At 41.4% G+C, this 21858-nt stretch overlaps 1 protein-coding gene across 2 annotated transcripts in view; it reads left to right on the top strand.

Moving 5' to 3' along the window:
• Positions 1-6209: 6209 nt before the first annotated feature.
• The window catches only part of Bdp1 (B double prime 1, subunit of RNA polymerase III transcription initiation factor IIIB), a 92149-nt gene continuing 76500 nt past the window's right edge, over positions 6210-21858 (top strand). For both annotated transcript variants that reach the window (XM_036206778.1, XM_036206777.1), the window contains exons 1-6: positions 6210-6635; positions 12121-12400; positions 14229-14338; positions 15282-15341; positions 18265-18396; positions 19760-19893. In XM_036206778.1, coding sequence (XP_036062671.1) covers positions 6424-6635; positions 12121-12400; positions 14229-14338; positions 15282-15341; positions 18265-18396; positions 19760-19893 — 928 coding nt within the window. In that variant the 5' untranslated portion in view covers positions 6210-6423. The remainder of the gene's footprint in view (positions 6636-12120; positions 12401-14228; positions 14339-15281; positions 15342-18264; positions 18397-19759; positions 19894-21858) is intronic.

Genomic DNA, 21858 nt, shown 5'->3' with positions numbered 1-21858 from the left:
TCACTTTCCCACCGAGAACCCCAGCTTCCCTTTGTCCGCACCCCTCCTCCCGCCCCTCCCCGGCGGACAGGGCAGGAAGGTTTCTCAACCCTCCTCCGTTTCTAGTAGCCGACCTGAAGGTAGGCGCCTCTACCATCCTCAGCTGGCAGAGACGACCTCACCCCAAAGCCCGTCGGGTCGCCGTCATCCCGTTGCCCTCGTCCCGACCGGGCAGAACTGGAGGAGTTTTAAGCGCGGTCTCGGTGGTTGGGTGGGATCCAGAAGACCCCGGACCGACTTCCCAAACTACCTAAGAGCTGACACTAGGGCGTGGAAACGCGTAGGGTGGGAGGTGTGGCTTGCCCAGCTTGAGTGACAGCCTGAGTTCCATCATTTTTCCCCTAGGTTCCCTTCCTTGAGCCTAGACGTAACTTTCTTCCCAGTCCATTTTTACAAACCGAGATAGTCTGGACACCCGAAAGTTGCCTGGGTATTTAAAAGGGTTTTTAATTGTGGAATATTTTGAATATATACAGAAGTATAGATGATGCTATGGTGCACCACAACGTACGCATATCACCGGACTTTTACAATTACTAGCGTGGAGCGTCAACTAGTTAGAGAAAATGGGACAAAGTGTCAAGAGATGGAGTGATTGGATTGAATGTGTGGCCATAGAAGAAGAGGAGGAGGAGAGAAGGAAGGAAGGGAGGGAGGAAGGAAGGGAGGGAGGAAGGGAGAGAAAAAAGTAGCCTATTTTTACCAACTAGTCTTGTCAACTAGGGTATATTATTTCATTTGTATAAATCTCCTTTACCTATAAACTGGGGGGTGGGGTGGGACTTTACTTTCCTCGCTAATGGATTAATATCAGTCTGGTAAAGAGACAATGATATGAGTTCTCTCCATGTTAAAAGTGATGCTAGCTAGCCCTGGGCAGGGGAGTCAGATGGATCCCTAGGCCTCTGTGTTTTGTAAAACGGGGAGGAGGGGGGGAGGGGGGAAGAGAGCGGCATGGCTACTCACATCATGCAGACAGGGCACGTGGAAAGTTTTATTATTAAAGGAGGAGGGGAGAGAGGGAAAAAGAGAAAGCAGAGGTGTGCACTACCTCATGGTGAGGAAGAAAAGGAAGAAGTGGGGAAGGGTTTTTTTCTTAAAGGGGACTTTATGTAAAATGATGTGGTCAGGACGCTGGGCAGGTCCCCAAGGGGCGGTTCTGAATGCTAACACTGTGGCCAGCCATTCTAGCCTAGTAGGTGAGATCCAGGTCTATGAGAGACCATGCCTAAAAAAACATGGACCAGGGTTGCGGATTTAGATTTAGCTCAGTGGTAGAGCACTTGGCCCTGGGTTCGATCCTCAGCTCCACAAAAAAACAAAACAAAACAAAATAAAACCATGAACCGCTTCTAAAGAGTGATAGCCAAGGTTGTCCTTTGACCTCCATGTACACTTGTGCACACATGAAGACATGTGCATGTACATGAGCACTTAAGAGAGAAGTACTCAATCAAGTAGCTGCGGTGGTTTGAAAGAAAATGGCCCTACTAGGGGGTGTGGCCTTGTTGGAGTAGACGTGGTCTTGTCGGAGTGTAAAAGGAAGTTTCTGTCCTGCCAGCAACTCCCAAATACCCCAAATACCAGGCAGCTGCTTCCCAAATTACCTCACGGAGGCTTATATTAATTATAAATGCCTGGCTGGTAGCTCAGGTTTATTACTAACTAGCTCTCACATTTAAATTAACTCATAATTCTTATCTACGTTAGCCACATGACTTGGTACCTTTTCTCAGTGTGACATTCTCATCTTACTTCCTCTGGTCTGGCTGGTGACTCGTGACTCCGCCCTTTCTCCTTCCCAACATCTTTAGTTTGGCTTTCTCACCTAACTTTCTGCCCAGTTACCGGCCTGTCAGCTTTGTATTAACCAATGAGAGTAATACACATTTATAGTGCAGAAAAGAGTTGTTCCACAGGTTTAGAGAAAGTTTGTCACTGTGGGGTTGGGCTTTGAGGTCTCCTATGTTCAAGCTATGCCCAGTGTCACCGTTCACTTCCTGTTGCCTTCAGATCAAGTAGAATTCAGTTCCTTCTCAGCGCCTTGTCTGCCTGCACACTGCCATGTCTCACCATGACGATAATAGACTAACCTCTGAGCTGAAAGCCACCCAATTCAATGTTTTCCTTTAGGAGGGTGCCATGGTCATGGTCTTCACAGCAATAGAAACCCTAAGACAGCAGCACTCAGTATGTTACCTGTTATTTGTTGTTCTTCTAACCCCAGAGAACCTTGCGCACTTCTTACCCCCCTCACATCATAGCCTGTCCTGCTCAGAACTGCTTACGGTCAGGTGTGTGCTTCTACCAGCGAACCCTTTCTCAGTACTCAAGGAGAAGGAAAGACTTTCTGGCCCAGTTGTATATAGAGTTAAGAGGTCATCCGTGGATCAGGAATATAGTGCACTGGTAGACACTTGTTTAGAGTTTGTAAAGCTCTGGATTTGAACCCCAACACCTAAAAATTCACAGTAGGAAGAAAGGAGGAACTCATTTTGGCGGAGCATACTATAATCCTAGCCCTTGGAAGACTGAAGGTCTGCACGTTTGAGGCTACCTTGGGCTGCACAGTGAGAAGAGTCCCTCTCTTGCTCAAAAAAATAAGAAGGTGTGAGGTGGCGGTGGTGCACACCCACCTTTCATTCCAGTGCGTGGAAGGCAGAGGCAGGCAGATCTCTGTGAGTTGGAGGCCAGCCTGGTTGACAAAGCAAGTTCCAGGACAGCCAAAGCTGTTACATAGGGAAACCTTGTTTCAGAAAACCACACATGCTTGAAATATACATAGTGGCTTGGGGTTTTTTTGTTTTTACGTTTTTAATGAGGAGCTGAGGATCGAACCCAGGGCCTTGCGCTTGCTAGGCAAATGCTCTACCACTGAGCTAAATCCCCAACCCCAGGTTTGGGGTTTTAAGTGTATTTGATCTTGTCCACACATAAGCTGTTCTTACAGCTGCCCCCTGAGCTTACAGGGCTAGCCTAGCCTGGCTCAGGAGCCATAGCGCTCTCTCTGAAATATATTTTTTGAATTTTGTGGTTACAAGGATGTACAGTGTGCACACAGAATATGTTGAGAGTTTTTGCCAGAGGGCCAGGAGTATGCCTTTAGTTCCAGCACTCCAGAAAGAGAGGCAGGAAGGTCTCAGTCTTGATGAATTTGAGTTCCAGGGCAGCCTGCTCTTCATACCAAGCATAGTTCCAGGACAGCCAAGGCTACACAGTGAGATGCTGACCTGTCTCAGAGAAAAGAGGGGAGAACACTAGAGCAAACTAGAATATTAGTGTGTGTGTGTGTGTGTGTGTGTGTGTGGAGAGAGAGAGAGAGAGAGAGAGAGAGAGAGAGAGAGAGAGAGAACCCTTTGAAGCCCAAAGAGGATGTTGGCTACCTTGGAGCTGGACTTAGAGGCATCTGTGAACTACCTGACATGGGTGTACTGGGATGTAAACTCTGGTCCTCATAGAGCAGCGAGTACTTCACTGCTGACAATCTCTCCAGCCTACAAATGGTAGAATCTTGAAATTACTGCTGACAATAACAACTTACTGCATGACTTGTCTAACAACTATCAGTAAAGATTAGCTTGGGTGGGGGAACTGGGGAGCTGACACCACAGTAAAAAGCAATTGTTGTCCGGGACCCACAGGGTGGCTCACAATCATCTATAACTTCAGCACCATGGAAACTGATGTTATCTTCTCATCACCCAAGGCACCAGGCACATGTGCATACATGCAAGAAAACGCTCTCATACATATAAAATAAAAATAAATACATCTATAAAAACAAGGAAGAAAAATCTTTATAAAATTTTGTTTTATGCTTTTACTAGTGGGGAATTAAATCAGTTTGATTTCCTTATCTACAAAGTTGTGACAACATCTTGGATTCCTAGTTGGAACACAGGATTTATGAAAAGGCCTTGCATAAGAACTTTCTGTGGACAGCTGTATGTCACAGCAGTGACTACAAGATTCATAAGAATGGAATGGTATTCTTTCACAAGTATTTATTGATGAAGTCTTGATGTGTAACCTTAGCTGGCCTGGAACTGGCTATTCAGAACAGTCTATTCTCACACTCAGGCAATTCCCCGGTCTCAGCCTCTTGACTGATAGGATTACAAGCATGTGCCGTCACTCCTAGAATTTTGCAAATTCTTGAACATCATTGTATATTTTAGTACTGCTGACTGATCCCAAGACCTTACATATACTCAGTACTGAATTTTATGATCTTCCTGCCTCTGTTTCTCAAGTACTGGGGTCAAGGCACTTCCTACCACACCCAGCTTATAAAAAGTTTCTTTTCAAGAAAATAGAGCTTTATGCTTTTCTGTGTCATGGTTCAATACTACTTCATCACTACAGGGTAAACCTTAGGGGCTGCCTTTTTTTTTTTTTTTTCTGGAGCTGAGGACGAAACCCAGGGTCTTGCACTTGCTAGGCAAGCACTCTACCACTGAGCTAAATCCCCAACCCCGGGGCTGCCTATTCCCCCCCCACCACCACCATAAAGGCCTTGTAAAACTTTCTTACTGTGAGCACCCCAGGACTCTTATTATATCACCCTTGAAATCTCTTTCATTACATTTAATTTTTTTTAAAGATTATAGATATAAAATTCTATCTGCATGTATGCCTGCATGCGAGAAGAGGGCACCAGATCTCATTATGAATGGTTGTGAGCCACCATGTAGTTGCTGGGAATTGAACTCAGGACCTCTGGAAGAGCAGCAGTGCTCTTAAACTCTGAGGCATCTCTCCAGCCCACATTTAATATTCTTAATTATCTTGTTCATTTGCTTTGTATTTTCTCATCTGTAACACAGAATGTCTTATTGTTCTGTTGCTATCTCTTTAAGTGGATGAAGAATACTCACATTAGTGTGCAAAGTTTATAGAGTATAATAATTTTTGATAGTCAATATGTTTAAAGTCTACAAAAGCACATACAGTGAATGTCTTCTATGAAGTGTTTCATAGCTTCTCTTTCAATAGGTTGCCATTTGCAATTTCTTCACACAAAAATTTCAAATGTTTTGCTCAATTTAAAAGTTCTTGGCAGAGGTGGGGAGTTAGAGCAGTGGCTCAAAGGTTAAGATCATTTCCTGTTCTTTCTGTGGGCCCTAGTTTGGTTCTCAGCAGCCACATCAGGAGTCTAAGAAACACCTGTAATGCTCTGACTCCCCTAGGCACCCACACATAGCACACCCCCTCCATATTCATAAACTTCCTTTTTCTTTCTTGTAGAGTTTGGTAGCACATGCATGCCTGTAATCCCAACACTCAGCACATGGAGGTAGGAAGACCAAGAATTGAAAGCCAGTCTTGTCTATAAGAGACTGTCTCAAAAATCTAAAACAAACAGTTTCTATGCTCTGGGGATGCACTGGTGGTAAGACACTGCTCTCATACTATTTCATTTTTTGTTTGTTTGTTTGTTTATTCGGAGCTGAGGACCGAACCCAGGGCCTTGTGCTTGCTAGGCAAGCACTCTACCACTGAGCTGAATCCCCAACCACACTATTTCATTTTTGTTTTGTTTTATTTTATTGTCTTTTTGAGTTAAGGTCTTGCTAGATAGTTCAGGCTGGCCTGGAACTTGTCGTGACCTTCCTGTAAGCGTTGGGGCTTGGATACAAAGGGATCCTGGCGGTAGGAGCCAAGGAATACCACAAAGTCACTGTAAGCATAGCAGCTTATAGCCCTGCTCCAGGGAAAGGTTTCCCCAATGCAAGTGTAACAACTCTGATCAGTCTCCCAGCGCTGGGATAGTAGGCATGCACTACCAGGCTCTGCATTCTTGCACACTTTGACTCTTCTCGAGAACTCCTTAATAGTCCACAAAAGATTCAGTTAAATGGGCGAAGTTCTGTGGTGAAGTACAGTGTATGCGGAGCATCTAGCGGTCCTGGGTTCAAACTCTAGCACCGCGCACGGGGAAGGAGACATTACAAGTTTGAGCCAGAGGATCAAGCTGCTTCCGCACTCCCTTTTCAGCAACTCCCGAGGTCTTACGGAAGAAAGAATATCTATTTTTGAGTCAAAAAATCTCTGCTTCACAGGTAACCGAAGCTACCGAGCGTTGCAGTTGCTATGGTTCCCGGCGCCCGCAGTGTGACGTCAGTCGGCGGCGCCGTGTGATTACGTTATGGTTTCCGGCGCCTTTTTGCCAGCCGGGACGCGGGGAGGAGAAACTTAGCTCTTAGTGTGGCAGGGTCATGAAGAGAAGGCGGTGGCAGGAGAGCGGAGGAGGCGGAGGGGCCGCGGAATTGCGGTAGCCAGCGCTGGGCTGGTGACTGACTGTGTGGGAGGACGAGGGCAGCGGCCGGGGCTCTGGGCTGAGCGCGGCTGTGGAGCCGCCGCTCCCGGCCCCCTGGCTCCGCCATGTTCCGCAGGGCACGCCTTAGCGTGAAGCCGAATGTCAGGCCTGGTGTTGGCGCCAGGGGCTCCGCCGCTCCCCATCCCCACCGTGGACCGGAGCCTCCCAAGCCTCCCGAGCCGGCCACCGAGTCCGCTCCGAAGGCAGCGGCGCCCACAGATGTGCCTGCGGTGGATTCTGGGGGAGCGGAGCCCCAGGAAAAGGCTCCCGGGAGCAGGTAAGGTCTTGCAGAACGAGTATGAAGCCGAACTGTTGGATTTTTACCTCGGAGTACCTTGTCTGCAGCAAGCCTTTGATGTGAGCTGGATGAAACGACTCTTGCTGCAGTTTAATTCCCTGATCGGAGGGTGCGACTTCTTATTCTGTCACGATTCTCGATGAGACCATTTTTTTTTTTTTTTAAACAGGGATGGGAATCCAGGTTTCACAATTCTGAAGTCAAGAATAGGTACACTATCACTTGGATACTTAATTGTCCTGGAGTACTTTACATGGAAAGCAATTTGGGATTTTCATTTTGTTGAATATTTACTTTTAAAAGGAGAGCGCCACTGTTGCTTGAATTTTTTCCCCCTCCACGCGGTGATGCGGTTGAACTCAGCGCCTCATGTGTGCTAGGCAAGCGCCCTGCCACTGAGCCACACCTGCAGCATTTGTCAAAAGGGAAGAGACTCATTGCTTATTTTGGTTTGCGTATAATGGTGTACTCCATTATAGTTACTATGTTTCCCGAATTAAGACGCCTCGCGTCAAATGCCGCCTTTGAATTTAGGACTCTCCTACTTAGTTTAACAACTCAATGTAGGCTGTCCTCAGGGATAACTTATTCCTCTGTTAGATGTAGTTAATAGTACCTCCTTTGGGGCAATATCGTGAGATCAGATATGATTATATAATAAACTGTTTTCCACATGACATGGGAGAGTAGTTCCCCCAAATTTACTGGTTTCAAAAAAAGGTGACAAGAACCACAGGTGTAGTGTCTTAGCAATAGAGAGGCAGAGGCAGGTGGATCTCTGGGAGTTCGAGCCCAGCCGGGTCTACATAGCGAGTTCTAGAACAGTCAGGGCTACGTAGTGAGATGCTGTCTCAAAAAATAAAACAAACAAGGTGATAGTACAGATTAAAGATGTGACAGATTAATACGATGATTGCAGTTTTTATAATATGAAGAGGAAGAAGCCTGTAAACTACTAATAACATCAAGTGACAGGGAGATGGTACAAATTATGTTTGCATAGCAACAACATTTCTTCTGCCGATCTGAGTTGGTGATGTGTGTTATTTTGATATTTCAAGGTTCTCCATAATTTCCAAGTTTCTTGCTTGAATCTATTTGGAAATTTCTACGTAGAATGAAAATACCAATATTGGTCACTATTCAAAAGGGTTTGGAGATTTTTGTTAATTATGTAGGAATGCATGCTGATTGATATTTTATAAATTGCCCTTAGGCTATCGTCCTGAGACTAGATTATTTACACATACACACACATAAACTTGTTTTGTTTGTGAGTTTTTTGTTTGTTTGTTTTTGGAGACAGGATTGCACTATGTAGCTTTGACTTACCTGGAACAAAGAGATCCAACTGCCTCTGTCTCCTGAGTGCTGGGATTAAAAGCATGTGTCACCATGCCCAGCAATTTTCTTTTCTTTTCTTTTCATTTCTTTTTTTTTTTTTTTTTTTTTTTTAAGACAGAATTTCATGTAGCTCAGGTTGGTCTAGAACTCACTGTGCATGAGAAGATGCCCTTAAATTTCTAATCCTCCTGCTTTACCTTCTGAATGCTGAGATGACAGATGTGTGCCATTATGCCTGGTTTATGTGGTACTGGGGATGGAAGCCAGGCCTCTGCATGCTGACCAAGCTTGGCCATATCCCAAGTCCCTTTTCCTTATTTGATGAGATCATTTTTTTCTGGGTTTTTGCTAGTTGTAGAAACCAACAGAATATGTATTTAACATATAAAATGTCAATGGTTGATATGTTATATTGTTTTAAGGGCCACAGTTTTGGGTAGAGAGTGCTAGGGACTGAGCTTTGTGCATGTTAGACAAGCAATCTACCATTGACTTTTATCTATCTTCAGCTCTAAGAAAAGAGTTTAAATTAAAAGTCTTTTTGGAGAGATTATTTCATAGGTTAAGGTAGCTTCAATTTTTATATAGAACTAATGATAAAATAGATAAAAGTAAACCTTTAAAAATCTCGATTTATATCTCCATTTTTAAAATTTCTTTCTCTTTCTCATCTATGTGCATTGGTGTTTTGCCTATATGTATGTCCATGTGAGGGCATCACATCCCCTGGAACTGGAGTTACATACAGTTGTGAGCTGCAATGTAGGTGCTGGGAATTGAACTAGGGTCCTCTGGAAGTGCAGCCAGTGCTCTTAACCAACGAGCCATCTCTCCAGCTCCTATACTCCCTTTTTAACATTAAAATTTTACCTTATACAAAGTAATAGTACTTATTTATAGAGTACAGTGTGTTATTTCAATATGAATTTAGATTGTATCACGGTATGGTATATCACCTTAAAAGTTTATTATTTCTTTGTGTTGAGAACATTCCAGATCTTTTCTATAACTATCTTGTGAAAAATTGTTGTCAACCATAGTTATTCAACCATGCTATTATTTAGAAATAGATGTTAATGCTATTCAGCTGCATCCCTGGTTTCCTTCTTTCTTTCTTTTTCTTTTTTTTTTAGACAGGGTTTCTCTGTGTGCCCCTGGCTATCCTGGAACTCTCTGTAGAGCAGGCTGGGCTTGAACTCAGAGATCTGCCTGCCTACTGATGTGACTAAAGGCGTATGCTACTATGTCCATCTTTTTCTTTAAAAAAAATTTTGTGTATATGGGTGTTCTGCCTTCATGTATGTCTGTCTGTGCACCACACGCATGCCTGGTGCCCATGGAAACTAGAAGACTGTATCAGATCCCCTGGAACTGGAGTTGCTGACAGTTGTGAGCCACATCTAGGTTCTGGGAATTGGACCCAGGTTCTCTAGAACAGTCAGTGCTCTTTTTTTGTTTTTTGGTTTTTTTTTGGTTTTTGAGACAGGGTTTCTCTGTGTAGCCTTGCCTGTCCTGAAACTCGCTCTGTAGACTAGGCTGACCTTGAACTCAGAAACAATCTGCCTGCCTCTGCCTCCCGAGTGCTGGGATTAAAGGTGTGTGCCACCACTGCACATTTCTATCCAGCCCCATTTCTGAGTGACTTGTATCTAATCTGCACCACAGCCAATATGACTAGATCTTTTCTTTTTTGAACTAGGGTCTCATGTAGCCTAAGCTAGCCTCAGACTCACTCTGTTGCTGGGGATTGTAGCATGAATCTTAAAGAGTCTTATTAATAAAAACAGATCCGGGCTGGGTATTGGGGTGAACGCTGGAAAATCAGAGGGACAGAACAAGCCACAGTTAGCTCATGTCGTCAGTTTCTCAGCTGGTCTTGTTTCCTCAGACAGGAAGCTTCTGAGTCCTCATCCGAATGAATCTCAGCTGAACTGTGCCGCTCCAAAGCCTAAAAGTTTAACCAGCCAAATGCTTCTAGTTTCTGGCCCTCACGCCTTATATATCTTTCTACTTTCTGCCATCACTCCCTGGGATTAAAACTCACTTCTTGGGATTAAAGGCATGAGTCACTATGCTTGGCTGTTTCCAATGTGGCCTTTAATTCACAGAGATCCAGAGGGATATCTGCCTCTGGAATCTAGGATTAAAGGTGTGAGTGCCGCGCCTAACCTCTATGTTTTATATTGTGGCTTTTCTGTTCTCTGACCCCAGATAAGTTTATTAGGGCACACAATATTTTGGGGAACACAATACCACCACACTTCCCCTTTTTTGTCTAAAATTAAAAAAGCCTAAAACTAATACAAGAAAAACTATTCAATATATACAATATATACAGTCAAGAGTTACATTAACGATGTCTAGTCCATTAACATTTGACAGATTCAGATGAAAAACTCTATTATATATATTAACAGTGTCCAGTCCAGTAAACATTTGATAAACTCAGACAAAAATTTTTCATTATTTATCCTATCTTTTTTCTTTTCATAATAGATTCAGTAGTCTACCTTTTGTCATTTTTATATCTTCCCCATTTTCTTTTTACAGTAGATTCATTGAGCTACCCATTTATCTTATTATTCTTTATTTTTTTCTTGGGAGTAGATTCATATCTACCTTATATCTATATTCTCTTTTTTCTATTTTTTTAAACAAAAACTCTGAATCTAATCTCCTTGTTCAGCTTTTTTCCTGACCATTAACAATTAACAACTTGTAACCAACCATCATAAACAATAACAATTATCCATAAGCCATTGACCGATCAAAACACACCCACCCCACCTCTTGGGAATGTGGGTGTCGTTTTCTTAAAATTACTTCCTGCTTTCTGGGGGTGAAGACATCTTTAGGGGATCCTGAAAAGAAAATTTTTGGGTTAATTGTCAAGTCCTGTATCATTTGTCCAGTCTCTGCATAATGGGAAAGTGCAGAGCTTGTCACAAGTCCTTATTCGAGTAGTCTGTCAGGCTGGATCATCTCAGCTAGCCATCTCGAAATTGTCCTAATCAGTTTGTAGTCCAGAGTCGATCTTTCTATGGTATTAGTCAGCTTAATAGCTTTACCATAGTCCTTGTAAAATCATTATTGTGGGATCTTAAACTTCTGATCCTTCTGAGTATTGGGATTTCAGACATGGAGCAAAACAACAATAACAAAAATGTCCAAGCCTCTCAGCTATGTAGTTATTAAAATTAGCTAATTAAGCCTTGTTCTGTGACTTCGTTATTGTTGCTGTTTCTTGTACTCAGCATATTATTAGTGTTTTCTGTTGTGCTTAGGGACTCAAGTTTGGAAAAGATTAATTTAAACAGCCTGCTTGAGAATGTACATATACCAAAAACTAATATTTCTTTAGGTTTTGTTTTTTAGAGAATGTGTGTGTGTGTGTGTGTGTGTGTGTGTGTGTGTGTGTGAGAGAGAGAGAGAGAGAGAGAGAGAATCCCACATGTGTGCAGGTGTCCATGGAGGACAAAAGTGTCAGATCTTTGGAGCTGGAGTTGCAGGTGTTTGTGAGGTCCTGATGTCAGTGCTGGGAACTGATTCTGGTCCTGTGGAGGAGTAGCGGTGCACTTAACTGGCTCACTAGTCCCACTTGGTTTTGAGACAGTCTTAGCTGGTAGGAAGCTCAAGCTGGTTGGAACTCACTGTGTAACCCAGACTGGCTTCAGACTCCCTGCAGTCTGTCTCCCTCATCTTCCCTAGTGCTAGGAATAGAGTCTGAGCTAAGACTAAGACCACATCCAGCTAAGAAAGTTGTAATCAACATAAATCTGAAAAGTCAATCATAGTTTTACGTTTGTTTTCTTTCTGTTTAATGAGACTTTACTGTTTTAAAACTAGCGTATAAAAAAGAAGATTCATGGGCTGGAAAGATGGGCAGAAATTAAGAGCACTGACTGCTCTCCCTAAGGACCCAGGTTCAAATCCCAGCACCACATGGCAGGGAACAACTGTCTGTAACTCCAAGATCTGACACCCTCACACAGACATAACTGCAGGCAAAAATACGAATGCACACAAAATAAAAGTAGAGAAAGAAGGGAGGAAGGAAGGAAGGAAAGAAGGAAAGAAAGAAAGAGAGGATTCATGATATCCCATTTTTTTTTAATTTCAGTAGTGATGCAAAGCCTGGTGATGAAAATCACGATGAAGAGTCCAGCAAACCGTCCTCTACTGTTTCTCAGAGAAGAAAGCGAGTGTCAAGCACTTCTGGCCCTGTTAAGCCTACCGTCAGTGTTCCTTCACAGTGTCTTCCCTCACCCACAGTTCCTCACGATGCTCCCCCGCCAGACCCTACTCCAGCGCAAGAGAAGCAGCCGTGTTCAGACAGATACCGAATCTATAAAGCCCGGAAACTGAGAGAAATGCTGAAAGAGGAGTTGAGAAAAGAGAAGGTAAGTGAGGAAACTCAAAATTGCGTTGCTGCCTGCTAGATTTCTGTATTTGGGTTAGTGTAACAAGCTACCCTTAGAAGAAGCAGCAGCATGCGCTGAAATTGATGGGGGAATAATACCAGATAATGACTGTGAACATAATGTCTTTTGTAGTACAAAGTAAACCTTGTAAATTTACTTTTTTTTTCAACTGACAAACTTTATTATTATTACTATTTATTGTCTTTTTTTTTTTTTTTTTTAGTGGGTAGGGGTGAGACAGGGACTTGTTCTTTAGGTCACTGTGTGACTCACTATGTAGTCCAGGCTATCCTACTGACCCAGCCACCCAAATCATCACATTTGTCTTGATAGTCATTTTAAAATTATTATTATATTCATTTATATTTTTCACTACTTTGAGTGACAGCAAAAAAGGATTTTTATGAACATATAGATAGATACACAAGCATATGAAAATAGTTTCCATAAAAATGTCTCGAAAAACCAAAAAAAAAAGTCTAAGTGATATGGAATATTTAATTGAATTAAAATAAGTATAATGGAGCAATGTGAATTGGTAATGTTTTAAATTGAACCATGGCAAGCCCTTAGGGAATAAATACAGTAGAGTGTGGTCCCTTTAGTTGATGGCAGTATACATGGAGTGGCAGTAAAGCTGCCTTTGGAGTTAGAAACAGGCGTCATCCCTTGTGATGCTGGGTGGCTTAGTCTTCTTGTATCTCTGTCTTTCCTTATCTCGAAAATATTACCAATAATGATACCAATGCCTCACTGGAGGCCTTTGAAGATTTATTCTTAATGCATTTGAACTAATGTGTTTTAATGTTTAGAAAATAGTGTATAGCAAATATCAGCCATTTTAGCTAATTATAGAATGCCTCATTTTGGTAGTGTTGGGGATTGAACTCAGGACCTCATACATAAGAGGCAGGTGCTTTAACACTGAGCTACATTCCTAGCTCCAATAAATAGAATTTTATACACTGAGCTTTTTAATCTAGTGTCAGTTTCTTGGATTTTAAAAACTATTTTGTTTTTGTTTTTTCTTTTTCTTTTTTTGGTTTTTCAAGACAGGGTTTCTCTGTATATCTTTGGAGCCTGTCCTGGAATTCACTCTATAGACCAGGCTGGCCTTGAACTCACAGAGATCCGCTTGACTCTGCCTCTCAAGTGCTGGGATTAAAGGAATGTGCCACCACCACCCGGCTGGATTTAAAAAACTATTAAGAGGTGACTCATCTTTGAGAAACCCATATCTGTGCCCTCTTAGGTATATCTTAACTATCTTCAGACTGCTTGTCTTTCTTAACTCTTGTTGTTAGCCCAGATTAAAAAATCTTGTTGGATTGGAGAGGTGGCTCACTGGTTAAAAGTGCTTGCTTTACGACCTTGAGTACTGGAGTTTGGATCCCAGCAGCTATGTAACAAGTGTCCAAATGGCTGTAATCTTAGCTATAAGAGAGGTTAGGATCACTGGGTCTTGCTGGCTTCCACTTGAGCCTCAAAAGAATAAGTAGAGAGTAATAGAGGGCGACACTCAGTGCCCTTTTCTGGGCTCCATGGGGCAATGCACAGACACACATACACATGTGTGCATGCACACAAGTCAAATTACATCATAATAAAACATCTATAATAAAACTTCTAATTCTAATTTTAAAGAAGTTACTAAGGGTATTGTATAATACAATATTCAGGTTATAAATGATTTCTTACAATTAGTCATAATTAAAACATCAAAGCATTTTTAAGTCAGTGGGTTGTATATTTGAATTTAGTGTGTCTGAAATTGTTTTTTGTATATTTATAAAATCTCTGTATATAGAAACAATGGAAAAACAAATTTGCTACAAACGAAAGCCAGAGGCCACTAGATCGTTCAAAAATGACTATGAGAGACTTCATCTATTACTTACCAGATAACAATCCAATGACGTGAGTAAATTTATCTATGCCTTTCTTTCATTGGGTGTGTAGTGATTGGGCACTTTTAGAGTACAGTTTCTTGTTTTTCAGAAGATTGTTGGTAAGATAAATTTCTAACAAAACGAGGATAGACACAGTTTTCTCCTCTGGTGCTCAGGTCTAAGCTGATGTTCTTCCGATGTGCGGTACTCACAGGCATGCTCTATCAAGTGACTACTTTCTAGGATGAAAATGATGTTCTTTCTTTATCTCCAAGATTAAAAGGGGATCCTTTATTGTTTTAATTATTGGGATTCTATTTTTTTACATTCTACGATGTGATATAAAGGAAGGTATAGTTTTTATGCCCTATTTCATTAGTAATGGTGCAATTTGAGTAACAAGTCCTTCATGAACAAGCTTTAATTAAAGTTAGCCTGAGGTAGAAGCAAAAATCTTATAAATCTGCTCCTTGTGGTTTTGGTGGCGTAGGGTGTGGAATTAGCATATTCTTCTGTATGAACTTCTTTTGCGGTCACCAGGTCTTTGTTGGCCTGGCTGAAGGCAGGGCTGGAAATCTAGTTTGAGTTTGACAACCAGCTGCTGGAGATAAGTCACCTAGACTGCTTCGTGTCCCAGGACTGAGAGTCTCTCGTCCCTAAGGAGTTAGAGGGGAAGGACATTTCTAATCTAGGGCCCGGCAGATGCTGGTACTTGATGAGTTTTTGACTGGAAAATCTTCTATTGATTTATTTATTTAGGTTGGGGTGTGTGTTGGGAATCAAGTTCATTCTCAGCCTTCACTGAGCTCATTGCCTAGGCGTAAGTGAAAAAGTGACTGCTGAACATTAGTCATGAAATGGTATAGTACATTGTATTAAAAATGGAAGCTAATGGAATTTTCTTCTTGCTGTAGATAGAATTGATAAAATATCAATTTATTAAAAAATATTCTTTTATTTGTACTTAACAGTTCTTCAGTGGAACAAGAAAAGAAAGCTGAAAAGTCCTTGGCTCCCACCCCGACAAGAGAGTGAGCATCTTATCTTGCTCTTTTTTCAATTTGTTTTATTAAGTGCTTTTCTGTTGTTGCTGACCACCACATTGGGGCCACACACAGGTGCCCCACCACTGAGTTACACCCAGCTATTGGATATACTTTTAAAATGAAATCTAATGTCCTTCTTTCCTTTCTTTTTTCTTCCTTCCTTCCTCCCTTTTTTCTTCCCTTCCTTCCTTTCTCCTTTTTTTGCATATGCATATGTTTGGCATACATGTGTGTTTGCACATGTGTTTTAGATAGGAACATGTGTTTGTCTTCCTCAGTTGCTCTTTATTTATTGAGGCAAGGTCTCTTGCTGGTTTTGGCTTGTCTGTCTAATCAGCTTGTTTCTGAAATCCCTTGTCTATGATTTTTGAGTGCTGGCTGTTAGGCCTGCCCATTTTTTACATGGGTTTTGAGAATCCAAACTCAATTCCTCATGCTTGTAGGCAAACATTTACCCACTGAACACTCCCTATCCCCAGCCCTCAAATGGAGCTTTCTATTGTACTATAATTACATTTGGTTGGTTCCTAAAAATGGACTCATTTAAGAATAGATGCTCTCAGGATAGCTGAAGCTACATAGAGAAACCCTGTCCAAAAAAAAAAAAAAGAAAAAAAGAAATATAGAAGCTCTAGCTGGGCATAGTAATTTATGTGTCTATTAAGAAGCTGAGGCTGGAGGATTTCAAGTTCAAGGCTAGCTTGGACTATTGATGTGCAACATTTTTTTCTGGAGCGATGTGAATAAATGTCTACTTTCTCAGATAAGGGGCTGGCGACAGATCCATAAGGATATTACCAGAGTCCAACTTGGTGAACCAGTGAGTTATATGGGTGTTAATTATCAGGAATACAAGTGAGAGGTTACTTACAAGAGCATAAGTTATTACAAAGACAGCTGCATCACCAGAGCCCAACCCAGCATGGGTGATGACTCATGAAAGCTGGGAACCTAGCACGGCACAGCATGGAGGCAGTTCAACAGGCTGGAGACACCACGGCTCAGTTGGCCTGAGTCTCCCCTAGTTAGCTTGGCTCATCTGAGAGCGTTTCTCGGTCTTCATTGCTTCTATGCACTCAGGGAGGGAAGTTTGGTTTTAGGGACTTCCTGAAGCCTTTGAGTTGTTAGCTCTTGAGCTTATGAAGCTTTTCTATAGGGACATCCATGTCTCACACAGAAGGTTCTATTTTGGAGGAAATTGTCACACAATAGCTACATAGGGAGAGCCTGTCTCAAAACCACACACACACACCCTCTTTCAGAATGAAAGGTCTATAATATTTGTGTAATAAATATGTAATTGACTAATATTATGATTTACATTTATACTTGTAAATATGTGCCTTTGTGGCCATGTGAGTGCCACAGCTTGGGAGGTTATAGGACAGCCTGAGAGTCCGTTCTCTTCTTCCAACATTTGTGTTCCATGTATTGCAAACAAGTTGTCAGGTTTGACCACAAGTTCCTTTCTTTGCCAGCTGAGCCATCTCATCTCATTGCACTTATGAGTTTTAAATTAGAGATGTTCTAATTTTAAGACAGGGTCTCACTGTGTAGCTTTGGCTGGTCTAGACCTTGCTATGTAGATCAGGCTGGGCCCTGAACTTACAGAAATCAGCCTCCTCTGGCTCTGAGTGCTAGGGCTAAAGACATGCACCACTATGCCGAGCAAATGGAGTTGTTTATTGTAGAAAAATAGTAGCTTTAAGTGGCAAAAGATTCAAAAGGAACAAAGGGAATGTTGACAAATGTTCCCACCTTTGTTTCTTTGTGGTTTAAGTCTGTAGTTTCCCCCCTCCCCCAAGCAACATATGTTATCACTTAAAAGAGCACATTTAATTTCATTACATGTGTTTATTGTGTGTGTGCAGTGTTGTATTTGTGTGTTTATATGTGGGCACATGCATGCCACGGAGAGTGTGGAGGTGAGAAGATAGTTTGTGGGAGTCAGTGTGTGTTCTGGAGATTGAACTCAGGTCTTCTGGCTTTGTGCACGTACCTTATCCCACCAAGCCATCTCATTAGCTCACCGATTTTTAAATACATCATTCCAGATTTATAATTTATGTGTACTTCAATAAAATATTAGGCAGACATTGTAGTGGAATGTAAGATTTGGATTCACCTTTTGAAACACTAAGTTATAATAGGATAGGAGCAAGAAGTCGTGCTGGGCTTCTGCACCTCAGGCTGGCTGAATACCTGAGAGCTGGACAAGGTAGAGCACCTTTGTGATCCCAGCAGTTGAGGGCTGAGGCTGAGTCTAGCATGGAGCCGCATAGTGAGGACCAGCCGACCTCGGACTTCGGAGCAAGATCCTATTTCCTAGACTAAGAAATAAAACAAAACTCAAAAAGATATACTAGTATAGATAGTTCAGAAAGCTAGGAAAATAGATTTGGCATATTTTTATTACAAAGCAATGAGAAATGTTTGACAAGATAGAAATATTTAGCTTAATTTAAACATCATACTATATAGTTGTTGGTTTTTTTTTTTTTTTTTTCCTTTTTTGGTTTTTCGAGACAGGGTTTCTCTGTGTAGCTTTGTGCCTTTCCTAGATCTCGCTTGGTAGACCAGGCTGGGCTCGAACTCACAAAGATCCGCCTGCCTCTGCCTCCCGAGTGCTGGGATTACAGGCGTGCGCCACCATCGCCCGGCTATTTTTACCAATAGAAACATCACATGATAGCATTACTCTGCAATTTTCATGTGTTTCTGTATGAGTTAAAGAGATAAGGGGCCTCCTTAGTGCCAAGATTACATTGGGTACCACCATGACTGTCAGGTCATGTTTTTTTCAGTTAAGTTCTAGGGAAAGTTTGAAATAGCTTTTAATAACTCGTTTTGAATCTGGACTGTTGAGGGAATGCTTGTGTTTTGTTGCTAATTGACTATTTCCGTTTAGGAGACAGGAAAGTCAGAGCACTCCTGATGCTGACGATAATGGAGAAGTGGAGGAGGAGGCGGATGACGGGCCACTGCTGGTCCCTCGGGTCAAAGTGGCAGAAGATGGCTCTATTATTTTAGATGAAGAAAGGTGAGTTAGGAGATGGGGCGAGATCGAGGAGGGAGATGATGGCAGAGAACACATGTTGTTTGTCTAAGGAGAGATTCTGTTTCTGAACCTCAGTCAATAGAACTCTTCAACCCCCACTGTGTATTTTTTTTTTTTTTTTCCTTTTCTTTTTTGGTTTTTCAAGACAGGGTTTCTCTGTGTAGCTTTGCGCCTTTCCTGGAACTCACTTAGTAGCCCAGGCTGGCCTCAAACTCACAGAGATCCACCTGCCTCTGCCTCCCAAATGCTGGGATTAAAGGCGTGTGCCACCACCGCCTGGCTGACCACTGTGTATATTTTCATCATGAATATTGGAAACAGAAAGGGGGACTAAATTAATTTGTAATTTCAGCATGTTTTGCATGAGATGGTATCACTGTCCTATTTTCTGTCACCCTGACTTTGTTTTACTCATTCCCGTGCTGCTAACCCAGTTCAGCTGCTGAATCAGCTCTGCGTTATCATCCAATGAGGGTGGATTTCTAGGATTTACTCAGTCTTGAAGTTGGCATTTGGGTTTTATCACATTATTCACTAATTTCACTTTGTTCGTTTGAGTTTTTGAAACCTGGTCTCACTGTGTAGCCCTGGCTGGCCTGGAACTCATTTTGTAGACCAGGTTGGCCTCGAACTTTACAGGGGTCCACCTTTCTCTGCTTTCTGACTGCTAGGATTAAAGTTATATGTCACTACACCTCACCCTAATTTCATATTTTGGTATATGGCCATAATGGATGACCTCTTGGAATCTGAGTTATATGTGATTATAAGCTGTCTGATGTGGGTGCTGGGAACTGAATTTGAGTCCTGGAAGAGCAGCATTTTTTTAAAAACAAAAAAATAACACATATATTTGTTGGTGATTTTATATGTCATTAATAGTTAAAGTGGTAATTAGCCCAGGAGACAGTAGAAACCAATAGAATAAAGCAGTTGTGATGGCACATGCCCCCAATCTCAGCATGTGGGAAGTAGATGTAGATGAATAGGAAGTCAAAGCTATCCTCAGCTACACAGCAAGTTCCAGGCTAGCCTGCACTACATAAAGCCTGGTCTAAAAAAAAAAAAAAAAAAAAGAGACAGACAGAAAAACAATGGCAATAAGTGATCCAAAGTTATTTTAAAAATGCTATAATGAAAATAGGTTGGCATTTATTTCTGCCTCTTAGGAATAATGTTTGGAAAATAGATATTTTGAATTTAAATGTCATTTTTTCAAATATATTTTATATTTTTGGTATTACTGCTATGATAAATTTTAGAATATGGCTAGTTAAATCTCATCTACTGTTGTTTTTCATAGTTGTTTTTAGTATGATTGTATTTGAACATGTCTTTCTTTCAGTTTAACTGTAGAAGTTTTGAGAACAAAAGGTCCCTGTGTTGTTGAGGAAAACGATCCTATATTTGAGCGAGGCTCAACAACTACATATTCCAGCTTCAGGAAAAACTATTACTCAAAACCATGGTCAAATAAAGGTAACTCATTCTCACTAAAAGTTGTATGCTGTTTCTTTGAAATGATGTGAACTATTTTATGTTTTCTACTAAATCAGACTTCATGTAAAGAAAATGTGAGCTGTCATGTTGTCTTCTGTCCACTTAATTTCATTGGCTCCCTTCCCCCTTCCTCCACCATATGTTCACTTACCCTAGAAATCATTGTAAGAATTAACATTTTGATCATTTTGCCTGGGTTCTTCATCTTTTTCAAATCCTATAAAGAAACAACATTTAAGTGAATAATTGACAATGTTCTGTATAAGCACCATACACTAACCATTTGTGCCAGTAGAGCACTCTGTTTCCTGTATCTCTATTCATCATAATGTTCTCCTTGAAAACATCGAATGATAATGTCTCTGTAGGCATTTCCCCAGAAATGAAGGTGTATCCTAGAAGGCAAGCGTTGAGGAGACTCAGGCAGGGGGATTGGGAGTCTGAGGCCTGTCTGGCCTACATAAAGAACCTTACCTCTCTAGGTGGTGGTGGCTCCCACCTTTAACCCCAGTACTTGGGAGGCAGAGGCAGGTGGATCTCAGAGTTTGAGGCCAGCCTGAGCTACACAGAGAAACTGTCTCCATTCCTCCCCCACCCTAATAAATAGAATCTTAATAAAAAAGGATCTTACCTAAAATAGACAAAAACAGACAACAGAACAAAATGTACATAGTACATATATCATGGTGGTACTTAACTGCTTTTTAGTATAAAATAGAGTTTGTGAAAACCTTTTTAAGCATGGCAGGATATAGGGCAAAAGAAATACTGTGTGCTGTTCTTCTCTGACTATTACCATTTCTGTTTCTTCTGAGGTCAGTTCTGTCAGGCCTGTCATATCCCCTCACTTCCCTCAGCACATTAGAAACCACCACAACCCTCAGGTCCAGTGAACATTTCTCTAAGTGCTTTTCTGTTTTTTCTTTTCATCTTTTTGCCAGTCACCGGGTATTTTATTTCCTCTAGGTGGCCAAACACAAAAGCCCCATCAATTTATATTTTTACCAATTGCTTATAAAAAGTATTATTTTCCCAGTTTTGCCAATAATAATTTTGTAAGTTTTATTAGCTTTTGGAAATATAATATTCCAAATTACTTCTTTATCTTAATATACATTTGCTTGATAGTAATAAGGTTCAGCATCTACTATGTGCAGTTTTTTAAAAATTTTTTTAACTTAAAACAATTTTTAAATTTAAATATATTTTGATCATATTCTTTCTTTCCCCAAAGTTCATCTAGATCTTCTCCTCCTCCCTATCCACCCAACTTTCAAGATCTTTCTTAAAAAATAAATGAAAAATCCAGTACAACAGCAAAACAGCCAAAGCTTAGAAAGCAAAATAGAGTATCACCCAAAACGGAAAGAAAAAAAACCCAGCCAGACGGTAACCAATAAAAGTGTGTGTGCTTTGCTCCTGTTGATTTAGAGGCCTTGTTTTCTTGGTGTCCTCCATCCCCTTTGTCTCTTCTTACCCTGTTTCTGTCTGTCTCCTCTTCCAGGGGTTCTCTTGAGCTCTGAGGCAGGGCTTTGGTGGAGACATCCTGTTTAGGACTGAGTGTTCCAAGGTCTCTCACTGAGTAATGTCTGGCTGTGGGTCTCTGTATTTGTTCTCATCTGTTGCAAGAGGAAGCTTCTCTGATGATGGCTGAGCAAAGAAATGATTTATGAGTATAGCATAATATCATTAGGAGTAATTTTATCACTACATTTTTTTTTTCTTTTAGACCAGAATTACTTGATTTTGCCCTGGGTCAATGGGCTATCTAGTCTCAGGTTCTTGGTCACTCAAGCAGTGCTGGGTATGGATTCCATCTCATGGAGTGGGACTTAAGTCAGATCCCTTCAAATGCTTCTCAGTGTGCTGCTTGCTGGAGGCTGTGGGAATTGTCCCAGGGCTGGTCCTTCATTTCTGTCTAGCAACTACATGGTTCAGTAAACT

The sequence above is a fragment of the Onychomys torridus genome, chromosome 15, assembly GCF_903995425.1.
Source record: "Onychomys torridus chromosome 15, mOncTor1.1, whole genome shotgun sequence".
Classification (NCBI taxonomy): Eukaryota; Metazoa; Chordata; class Mammalia; order Rodentia; family Cricetidae; genus Onychomys; species Onychomys torridus.
This window is presented reverse-complemented; position numbering and strand designations above follow the sequence as displayed.